The sequence below is a fragment of the Leptidea sinapis genome, chromosome 46 (genome assembly GCF_905404315.1).
Source record: "Leptidea sinapis chromosome 46, ilLepSina1.1, whole genome shotgun sequence".
Taxonomy (NCBI): domain Eukaryota; kingdom Metazoa; phylum Arthropoda; class Insecta; order Lepidoptera; family Pieridae; genus Leptidea; species Leptidea sinapis.
The window spans coordinates 6,540,392-6,553,024 of NC_066310.1; the positions used below are offsets into that span (position 1 = coordinate 6,540,392).

General features: G+C 34.6%; 1 protein-coding gene across 1 annotated transcript in view; it reads left to right on the forward strand.

Annotated features, from left to right (window-relative positions):
* Window positions 1-534: 534 nt before the first annotated feature.
* Window positions 535-12,633, forward strand: part of LOC126977835 (ceramide transfer protein) — a 65,827-nt gene continuing 53,728 nt past the window's right edge. The window contains exons 1-4 of the mRNA XM_050826460.1: window positions 535-848; window positions 1,444-1,560; window positions 8,666-8,765; window positions 11,500-11,664. Of these exons, the coding sequence (XP_050682417.1) occupies window positions 633-848; window positions 1,444-1,560; window positions 8,666-8,765; window positions 11,500-11,664 (598 nt within the window). The 5' untranslated portion in view covers window positions 535-632. The remainder of the gene's footprint in view (window positions 849-1,443; window positions 1,561-8,665; window positions 8,766-11,499; window positions 11,665-12,633) is intronic.

Genomic DNA, 12,633 nt, shown 5'->3' on the forward strand with positions numbered 1-12,633 from the left:
TAAACAGAGTTTTATTTTGTTATATTATCTGAAACAAATAATATATATGCAGTAAGTTAAACTATAAAGGAAATACACAGATAAAATTAGTTAAATTATTAAATATAAGTGATATTTCTAGGTATGGTTTAAAGTTAAGCGGCATAGGAGAATGCTACACGTTCGATATTTATCGCGATCATTGGATCTCGATCCCGGATCATGATATTTATCGAGTGTGTAGTAGATAGTAATGTATAAAGGATCGTGATACGGATCACTGGATTTCTAAAAATCCAGAAATCTTCGATCTGTATTAGGAATCTTCGATAAGTATTAAGAATCTTCGATAAATATCGAACGTGTAGCATTCTCTATATATATCTGTTTAATGATTTATTATTTACACTACTTTTTTGAGGAACGTGAACACGTCTACACATTTTTAGCCGAACGATAGTAAATTTTTAATCTGTATTATTTATAATGTCAATTATTAATGTCAACGTCAGAATATGTCATTCGATGATTGGTCAATGGTCATTCAAAATTCCTAGAATAAAAATTGTTTAATGTAAACGAAAAGGACCTAAACTTTTCAGTTTACATTTTTATTTTGTTTTGGTTCAAAGTTTAAACGAATTTATCTTAATATGATTGATGAAAATACAACACTGAGTGATAATTCAGATGTAGATGATGTCAAACCAGAATTACGGGGCTATTTGAGCAAATGGACGAATTATATTCATGGATGGCAAGATAGATTTATCGTTTTAAAAGATTCAACATTATCATATTATAAGAGCGAGGTAGAGAGCAATTTGGGATGTCGAGGAGCCCTATGCTTAAAAAAAGTCAAAGTCAAGGTGAGTTTCAACTACAAATAAATCTTACATAGAACAATACAAATCAGTTTATCCTTGTAGTTATTAGTAGTTGTTTTTATGGTTAAATGTAGTGGTTGGCTGACTTTGCCTAAATTACCTATTAAATTGAGTGTCTTATGATTTATAAACTTGATAATTATTATAACATGCTTGTATTACTTATTATATTGTGTGATCATTTGCTGTTATAATCTCTGATTTTTTTTTTATCAAATGTTTCTATAATCATTTATTTTTTTGAGCATTGGAATTGATAAGGCCATAAAATTAATTATACTAGTGCCTTATACTAAACTATAATATTTATATCAATATTTTTAATGTACACAGTACTATTTTCTTACCTCAATAGGGCTACTGGCAACCCAAGTGCTGGCAGCTATTTTGTTCAACGGATCAGCCCAGCTATCCAATGTGGAAAATACCACCAGTATTATTGATAATAACAGTTTTATAATAATATATCCCATTATGATAGTTTTAATTTAATGTAATCATAGTATTGTAAATATAGTTACAAGATTTGTTTTGTTTTTCATATATTTTTGTTCATAATAATTGACATTTATTTCAGCCACATGAATTTGACGACTGTAGATTTGATGTGTCTGTGAATGACTGTGTTTGGTATTTGAGAGCTGCAAATCCAGAAGAAAAACAACAGTGGATTGATATCTTGGAATCTTTTAAAGTAAGATATCAACTTTCAAAATTCATGATGACTTCTACATTTAAATTATTAGTTAGTTTAAAATTAAATAGACCTTCACATGTTTAAGAAACTGCAATCCCTACAAATTTATACCTGTTAGAGTAAAGTCCAGAACACACGGTGAAACGCAAATGCAATGAAACTGCAACTACTAGTTTATTTTGAGTTGCATTTAAGTTTCTGCCATAGATTCCGTTGAGAGACCACACATGACACGACCAGTTTGAAACGCGTTGAAACCGGCGTGCAGGAAACTCGCGTTGCGTTTTATTAATTTTTTGTCTTGGCGTCTTTTTTACAAAATGGCTGATGACGAACAAAACAACATTAAACTTGTGTTAGAAGTGCAAAAATATCCTTGCTTGTATAATATCACACTATGAAGCTACTCTCGCAAGACTGAGACTGATAAAGCATTCTATCAGTTTCTTGTAATTCTTTGGCAGCCACAAACATACGACAGTTGATATTCTTCTCAATGTAGGGATGTATCCACATAGTTCTTCTTTTGTGCCTTCTTCTTTGTCGAAGATACAAATACATAACAACAATTTCTTCGTCACTTGAAGAACTCTTTATGCACACATATTTCTCAATGAAAACCAAAATGATTGTGGTTGTAGTGTGTGTGGAAAATGGTTGAAAGTGGTTTCAAATCAATAATTTCAAAAGGGTTTTGTTGCATTTGCGTTTTACCGTGTGTTCTGGGCCTAAGTCAGCTTGTTAGCTGACACATAAACTCATACAATTTCATTAAAAAAGGCTTGAGTCAAAACAAAATATGTTGTGATTTAGAGTTAACTTTTATTGATGAAGGAAATGAATATAAAAACTTAGTAAACTTTTACATTAATAACTATCTAGATTCATAAATTGTTTGGAATGATTACCCGAAGAAAAGTTGGGTCTCTCATCAGATTTTTACAAGTATATTTGGATGTTGTCTTAGTTTTTCTCAGTTTTGTCTCTAATTTCTTGTCAAACAGCTTATATATTGGTGATGATGGAAACTATTCTAGGTATCATACTAAGTAGTTATGAGCACCACACTGTCGGGCCATTGTCACTGATAAATTTGCATTGACATGCCACCTCATTTATTTATTATTTGTTGTGTATTTAGGTATTTGTTGTGTATCATATGCAATGGCAAAATATTCACTAGACATTTACAAAACGAAAAAAAAAATCATAATTCCGATGAAAAATGCTTCTACTAGGTTTTGCTAAGAATCTGTATTAAATTGAAATATGCTTAGTTTTATTTAGAAATTAGCATTTAACAAACATAAACTTACACTTACTACTCATTTAAGTCAAGTTACTATAATATAAATTTTTAAATGATACCACAGATTGTGTATAGAGCAACCATCTATTAAATAATAAATTGTTTTACGATATTATACTGTAACAATATTTTATAAAAAAAAGGAAGCCTGCTTAGGATCTTGCATCCATTCTTTTCAGGTGTGAGGCATAAATTTTCGTATAGGTGGTAGTTTTCATAGTTCAATAACTGATTCCAAATCCTGTTTTGAATAAAAATATTTGAATTGGAATATGCATTGCTAGAAAAAATAATTTTACTAATCAAATTATTTTTTAGTCCCATTTAGTCTTGGATCGGTTGAAAAGAATCTTTGTTTTTACGAAATGTCCAACTTTGTATTTACGAAACCATCATCATTGTAGGTATTTTATAATCAATAGGGCATTTTTCAAATTGGTGGTAGAGTTTGACTTTCAACGACTGATTTTAAATCTTGTTTTGAATTTTAATGAAACCATAATTAAGACTCATCTATCAAGGTACATCCCTGATTACTTTACTATTGTTTAAATAGGGTAATTGCTATGAACTGCGAGTTGTAAAAGTGACTTGGAGTGATTTTGTTTCATATGCCTTTATATGGCAGTCTTTTGTCTACAGTAACAAGACTCTTTTAATAAAAATAATATGTCTCAGAAATTAAGAGAATGTCAACATCATGCATAATTAAATAAATGCTTTCGTTCCTTGCGACTATGTTGAGGGAGTGGAATTTGTCAGTCTTGTCATGAGGACATAGGTTAGTCATTGTTGTTAGCTGTTCCATGATTTGGTTAATCATTGTCAATAACTCTCGTAATTCCTTTGAGCTAGACTTGTCTTTAAAGGCTCTTAATCCTATAATTCCGGCGATCTTGACCAGATTTTCGGTCCATCCGTCTTCCGGTACGGGGTCGCCATTCAAGGACTTTTCTGCCCCACCGGCCCTCTGTCCGTCGATGACTATGTGCCCTGCCCACTGCCACTTCAGTTACGCATTCATTTGGCCTCTCTTACGGATCTCCTCATTTCTTTTGCGATCTCGCAGAGAAACTCCGAGCATAGCGTTCTCCATTGCCCTCTGTGCGACCTTGAGTTTTTTCATCGGGCCCATAGTTAGCGACCATGTCTGCATACCCTTCTTCTTCAGACATTGTGGGATTTAGGACGAGAAGATTTTAAGGCGCTTCCCGAACACCTTGTAGAATGTTTGTTCTTATATGGTTCCTATTTGCTTTTCTGAGGTATTACTATCTATTTTTATTTTTTGGAAGAGCTTGTTTCTATAATCTAATTGATATCATAATTACCTTGAAAGTTATAGTCATAATTTGATTTTAACTCATCAATTAACAACAAATCACAAATATTATTAGATTAGATAACTGGTAAACTGGTTTAATAAGTTGTTATTAAACTAGACTTTATACAGGTCATTTGATGGTATGTGATCACCGTAAGAAACTTATCATACTCTCTTTTTCTCTAACGTACGCTCTTGTAACGTCAGAGGAATCAGTAGGAAGCTACCTTTGCACAGGATGCTGGCTAGATTATGGGTACCAACCATAACGGCCCCTATTTCTGCCGTGAAGCAGTAATGTGTAAGCATTACTGTGTTTCGGTCTGAAGGGCGCCGTAGCTAGTGAAATTACTGGGCAATTGAGACTTATCATCTTATGTCACGAGGTGACGAGCGCTATTGTATTGCCGATCAATGTTTGTGTTTTTTAAAAATCCTGAGAGGTACTGCATTGTTATGGGCAGAGCGTATCAAATACCGTCAATTGAACGTCCTGCTCTTCTCGTCCCTTAATTTCATAAAAAAAAAATCAAGAGTGTTGCCGACTTTATGTACGCCCGAAGATCGAACTGGGGGCACCTTAGTGAGATTCGATGTACCACCTATTGCGCCTATGAGACTTTTTTTAAATTGAATATTTTATGTATATACTGCACAATATTATCTTCGCGTTGTTATTTTATGATTTAACTTTAATCTTTATCGTTTTATATCTGATAAGAGTCGTAGGTATATTTCATTCCTAATCATATTATTGTTTTTGCAAGTTCAGATAACTTAGCTATTTATTGGTTTTTAAACATTTAGTTCATGAACTAGGTAAAGTTATAATACCTAGTGTTCCGTAAAATATTAAGGCCTGAAGGGAAATTGATAACTGCAATTTGTTTTAGGGACTCCTTCCTTATCATGGCGGTTATAGTATACCCAGGGGCGTGCATATCATAATATAGGCAATTAGGCAGTGCCTACCTCCTTATGAACCTAGTGTGCTATTTTTATTTAGGTTCAAGTTAATTTACTACCTATTGTAGGCAGTATACAGATTGCATATACGAAGCAAGCATCGTTTCATACAACTTATGTCGTACTGTCGGACTAAAGCGTAACTACAAATTATTAGATCCACAGTGCCTACTTTGCTAGGAAACCAATGCAGTACCAATGAGTATACCACAGAAATGTTCGTTCCCATGCTTGTGTGGATCGAAGTTTTTCATCCGACAATGTGTCATTATTAACCCTACTTGATGCCCTAAGCAATCGACACCTTAAGGGCCCCCTATCATACAAGCTTGATATACTAACGATGATAATGCTAATGCTATTCATATCTTTTCATTACAAACAAATGACATACATACAAAGTACCATCTGGATGTGTGGCGGTCCTCCACAGTGCGGTTTTCAAGGAGCTTCCTTCCACGTACTACAAAGCGATATGTAGTACGTGGAAGAAGCGATGAGCTTCCTTATGCGGTGTTTTCGCGACGATACGACATGGGTGCCTACAAAAAAAGCGCATACTCCTTCCTTAAAGGCCAGGAACGCTCCTGTGATTCCTCTGGTGTTGCAAGAGATTGTGGGCGGCGGTGATCACTTAACACCAGGTGACCCGTACGCTCGTTTGTCCTCCTATTCCATAAAAAAAAGTAGCAAAATATATTTCTTCGTTATATTAGTTTGCATGAAGAAAGCATCGAGCCTTTTCTGCAGTATCGTAGTTTATTTTCCTTTAGATCTTCCTGCTGTTTAGTTCGATACCATCACACAATTTTACAGAATTATTAGAATTTTTGCTATTTTGCATCGATGAGCTTTTTGTTAAAATGGACGCACTTCATCTCTAGAGTTACATGCGGGTTTTGTAAGATCTTGCCAACTTTTCTCGGTTCTTCAAATTTTTTCGGTGTTATTGATGATGCCCTTCGAGATATCACATCTCTGATTAATCATAATTGCTTAATCTGCTTGTGGGTTAATCTGGAACTGCGTGCGCGTGCCTCGTTGGCTTGTCCTTACCTTGCCCTTCCCTACCTGGCCTTGTTTATCATGAACTTGGGAGTGCATCCTAAGATGTTTGATCTAGGATAAAACTATCTGCAGACCTCGTCAGGCCAAAGCCTTTAAGTAGGTTGTGGGGAGATTTAGTTGAAATACCTCTCGAATCTATAACATTGACATATAAGCTATCACACAGCCGTTTCTTGTTAAGTTGTTTGTTAGGTGCTTATGTAGTGTGGTTGGTATGTTTTTCACTTTTTAACTTTGATTATAGAAAACAGTAGGATTTTAAATCACCTTTAATTATTGTAGTGCATATAACTAAATATCTATATATAACTAGCTGACCCGACAGACGTTGTTCTGTATATAATAAATAAAATAATGTTTTTTTTATGAATTTGTCAAGAATATATCATAAAATCAAGAATTGCTTCGTAAAAATGCACCCTGTTGTTGTAATAAAATTGTTTAACAGCATAACTGTCAAACCGTTGCGTACATAAATTCGACGGGGTACGCATCAAAGGAAAAACAAATTTGTTGTTTTTATTTAATTCTGAGCATTTTCCTATTTATTCACCTTTTAAACCTTCCCTGGACTTCCACAAATAATTCAAGACCAAAATTTGCCAAATCGGTCAAGACGTTCTCGAGTTTTAGCGAGACTAACGAACAGCAATTCATTTTTATATATATAGACATAGATTATACTGTTATGTACGAAAGCAAATAAGGCAAAATTTGATTAAACTAATCTTTGCAAAGTCTAAATACACTGAAATCAAAATACTCTTACATTTGTATTGTCGTAGAACTACGCTTTAGTCTGACAGTACTAGGCTTTGAGATCTACATACTGAAGTTGTTTGTGTTTCGCATATAGTTTCCGTACCATATGGTCAACCTAACATTTTAGTTTGTGTCGTTCGAGGTACAAGTATACCTTAAACTGCTTTAAAAACTAAGATAACACATATTTCCATTTTTACTGCCATCTAGGGGTTAACACCCATACTGCAATCACTTACGGTTAAACTTAAAATTTCATACATTTATGATATTGCATAATACCTATAGTATAATTATTGAAAACTCTATTGAAGATTCTTAAACAGTTAGCTTATTGCCAACATTAAAACACCCAATATCCTAATTACCATTGCATCATCCAAACCAGTGTTGTAATGAAATTCAGTACAATATTAAAACACTCGATTTCATTACAACACTCGTTTGGGTGATGTGATGGTTACTAGGACTGGCTTTGTTAATGTTAGCAGTAAGCTGTTTCAGACGCTTTTATAGAGGATTTATATTAAGGGTGTAGATAAATTCTTGTATGCAACTGTTCATAATTAGGTATTAAAACACTCATCTGAAAAACCTTCATTCGTGTTTTAATACCCCTTATTACACAACAGTTGCATAAATAACTATTTGAAACGTTTGTGGCCTCGAAAGAGAACTTTAAACTCAAATCACAGAGGACCTTTGTATAAAGACTCTTAATAAACTCTTTCTTTTTGCTATCCTTTAGCTTTTCTAGATATTATTATACCTGATATATTATATATTTCACTTACCACTTCTTTTTTTCTGGCTGTAACTTGTTTTGATTACCTACAATAACATTAGTTGTGGGCGGTCGAACGGTAATTTTTAGCCAACACAAATATCTCAATAATGCTTGAACATTACTCGAAAAAGTACTGGTCTTTTAAAAGAAACAATTTTTATTTTATTTATTATTGAAACCAGTACCTATATCATACCCGGCACACTAATTTAACGTATTTTAAACACAAATCACACAGCATTTTTTTATCACAGTAAAACTCTACACGGGTCACGGATGACCGAATGAACTATAATAAAAATAAAATACTAATTATTAATCAATGAATATACCTATTTACTCTAATTATACTCATGTAGACGAAAAACGGAAACAGCCATAAAATCCTAATATGGAGCGAGTGAGACAGATGTGGGGTGGGGACTCGGGACACGGGAGTAATCGGATTTTCTCGCTACAATTCGTAAGTAGGTATGCCTACTGAAAGGCCCATAAGCACGTTGCTGAATATCGTTTAACTGTGACCAATACTTTTCTAAATAACATGTATGAAATACACGTTGCGAATAGGCATTATCGGGAGTGCCTACCGTACGAATTTAGTAGGTATCTAGCGTAAGGAAGTATTGAATGAGTCAGTGTTCAACAGAAGTTTGGTTATAGAATAACGGAACCAAATTAAACTTAAGATACGTTTATTATTTAATGTTTTATTTTTATTATATAGGTATTGAGTAACTGTATTTATTTATTTAATACTTTCAAAACGAGGTCGGCAATGCCTAAAGGCATATATGGAATGCACGCCCCTGATGGTTATATATAATTTTACTTATGTAACTGTTATGTTACTTATAATAAGTATGATAATTGATATCATTTCCAGGTAGAGTCAGGATATGGAACCAGCTCAGATAGCAGCTCAAATGGTGGTGGACTCAGAAGACATGACTCTGTCACATCACTTCAATCAACTGGATCACATGGTGTGTTCTGTCTTATTTATTATTTGGAAGTAAATTTAATAAAAAAAATATTCAATTAATGAATGATACACGAATGGTACAACCACTATGCTTGGCGTTCGTGGACTATGAGAAAGCCTTTGATTCGATTGTGATCTGGGCGGTGCTTCAGTCTCTTCAGAGGTGCCATATTGATTATCGATTATCGATATTTCGAAGCGTTGAAACGCCACCATGTCACCAGTCAGACAAAGGCGATGTCAGTCGCTGTTCACTGCTGCGTTGGACTAGAACGGACTGGGCATCAATATCAAAGACAAACTTGTGAGCGACCGTCCCCAAGGGCATCGCGTGAGACTACCGTAACCCGCTGCCCGCTGACATCTTTATCCCTGCCACACCGTGGGACGGTCGCGAACGAAATTGTCGGACTATAGTAAAATTTTGATACAATATTACGAACTGGATTCTAAGAGGCCCTGGATAGTGGCTGTTTCCTCTTATTAGGATTTCCGATCAAACAAGAAACTGAGATGGTTTGGACGTGTCGAGAGAATGAATGAAGAACGATTGACGAAGAAAGTGTATAAGGCCACGGTGACCTCTTAAGGTGGATAAAATCCTACCTGTCTAACCGTTGTCAAGCTGTTGTTCTGGGAGGATTTAGGTCAGACTATACATCTATTCCATCGGGAGTGCCGCAGGGCAGTTTGCTGGGCCCCTGTTTTGGAACGCCTACATTTACGATATAGTAGCAAGCATCGTTAACTCTGCCTATTTATTGTATGCTGATGACAAAAAAGTCTTCATTAAGGTGCACTCTGAGGATGATTGTGAATTATTACAACATGACCTCAATAACTTATACACCTACTATAATAATAATAATATCACAGTCAGCCTCAAAAAATGCCAGGTCATTAGTTTTTCGCGCAAACCTACACCAATAATTTTCTCTTACAGTTTTAATGGAGAGTTAATACAAAGAGTTAATGTTGTTAGAGATCTTGGTGTCTTCCTGGATTCCAAAATGAATATGTCAAATCACATAGATTGCATAATAAATCGCGCTTATCGTAATTTGGGCTTCGTAATGCGTACTTGTCATCCTTTTGAAAATCCACTTTCCCTAAAAATAGTTTATTACGCATACGTTAGATCAATTTTAGAGTATGCCTCCGTGATATGGAACCCATTTTACGCCATATATATTAATAGGTTGGAAGGAATTCAGAAAAAGTTTTTAACACACTTAAACTATAAATTCCGGAAAGTTGCATCCAACTACAAAGACAATTGTCGCATATACAATCTGCTGACATTGCAGGAAAGGTGTACTGTCACGGACATAATGTTCTTACATGATGTGCTGAGCGGTCGTCTCAACTGTCCCTCTCTTCTGGCAGGAATATGCCTACGCGCTCCGTCGTTGCGCACCCGTGACATTTCTACTTTTCAAGTTCCTACTCGTCGTACTAATTATGGCCAGAACAGTGTTCTCACTCGTTGCACAAATGTATTTAATAAATCCTTCAAAGATATAGGTCCATTCTACGGTTCTAGGTTGACCTTTAAAAACCACACCATAAAAAGTATTGTAGAGAAATCTCATTTGTAGCAAATATCTTTATTTATTTATTAATAGATTAAACTATTAAATGTATGTATTGTACTATTAAATCTGTAAATCTGTGTATGTATCATGTTTTTCTGTTATTTATATTCATTTTCAGACTTATACATATAATCCATTATGCAACCAACGCAGGCACTTTTTTAAATACTTTTTTTTTTAATTTCTCTGATCGTGTGTTATTCATTGTTCATTTTTTTCTTTATTATTGTAAACACTGCTGTTCCTTCCATTAGGTAAACTGTGGTAGACTATAATTGGCTATGTTTTTGTATTAAACTATAAGTGATTATTTTGTATTAAGCTGTTGTCAACCCTAATAAAATAAAATAAAATAAAAATAAGGCCAGTGTGAATGAAAGTGTTGGAAGGGGTAGACCTAGGCGGACGTTTCAAGATCAAATCAGGGACGTCTTGAAAAAAGGCCAGGTCAAGAGTACCCTAAACCGGAGAGCATGTATGAAAGGAATAATGAAAGTGGACGAAGCGAAAGAAGTATGTAAGGACGTAGCAAGTGGAAAGAAGTGGTCTCTGCCTACCCCTACGGGAAAGAGGCGTGATTTTATGGATGTATCAAACAAGAAACGAAGAAAGAATATTTGCTTCATTCTCTGGACGGATGGGTCAATTGTGCTGGAACACTAAACAAAAGTTACTGCAGTGGTGTGGATATAACAATTGTGTGCCAGTTGCCTCAGAAAAGTTTCGGCCTTCGAAGCAGGCTTCTCATTCGTCACGACAATGCTGCAGCATATACCACCAGATGGACATTGGAATATTTGATTACGTCAAGTGTTGATATTATGAGTGATCCACCATACTGTCCGATCTGGCAGCATGGAGCTTTTATTTATTACCAGCAATCCAAGTACACTTCGAGTTATTCGCTGTACCAACCTTGATGATGCAGTGGTTGCGTTCGAAAGATATGTTCTTATATTATGTGTATTGAACGTCAAATTATCTGTTTAAAAATGTTCGCATCAGTCCAATTTGTTCACTTAATGTTCTTTTATTATTCTTGAATATCAACAAACTGTACTAATTAATGTAAATAAACAAAACATTGTAATAATTAGATAAAACTGTAGATTGTAATTATTATTGTATCGCTATACTCAGGTCGTACGTCCCGTCGTCTGGCTGAAAAGATCGCAGAGTTGGAAACATTCAACGATCTGTTGGGGAAGCAAGCTCTGCAGTTGCAGCAGTACTTCGATACTTGCGCATCAAAGTTTCCACAGATCAGCGACGAGGAAGCGATCGATGCCTTGAAACTTGCAGAGAGTAAGTTACGCTTGTTTGAGTATATAGAAAGAAAAACCGACTTCAAAAACTGAAAAGTATAAAACAACTTAATAATGATTTAATTTAATACACCTCTTATGCAAATCTTGTACCTTTAATATTAATAAAATACTATTATTTGTATGTGCTAACTATTGATAATTTATATTAAGTTGGTGCCTGCCCGCTTGGGTTGTTTGATTGTAAACGAAGCTATCCCGCTCAAAGTCACGCATGGCGAGTGTAGGTACTTCTATTTGGATCGGCACCGACTTCAGCTGACCCGACAGACGTTCTGTTCATATTAAGTAAAACAAAAACGTATTGCATGCCTTTAGCGCGAAGTATGTTATACTAGGCCCTAAAAATCAAATCTCCCACGCGTTGTCGCATAAAATCGTATATACCAATTAAATTGATATAAAAAGCACATCGTAAGAAAAATAAATGATTATTGAACAAAAAAATTAAATAGATTAATTGCTATTTTTACATAAAAAAATTGTTTTAGTGGCTTATGGATTTATAGAGTCCGCTTGGCGAGGTACAAACGATAACTTCTGAAAATATATATTTTTTTAACTCAAACTATTTTTTTATTGCTTCATTAATTATGTGGGAGGTCATGGTATGCTAATGGCAGTATAATTTTCGACTGGGACATGCTGAAATTTTCGGACATTGAGGTAAATATCGGATATTAGAAATAAAGTAATAAGGTTATGTATTAGTGGAAACTTCTCTGTATTTAAACTATCTAAAAAAATTCTTATAATATGAGTAGGTGTATGCGTTCCCCCTAAATATAACTATAAAAGTATGACTGTAAGCGGTCGTCCTGCCAGATATGAACAGGTATTTTAGATTGTCTAAAATATGACATTAAATCCATCCCCGATTAAAACTATATAGTATACTATTACGTCGGCTTAACAATTTTATTATTATATGATCAAAAGATGGGCCGGC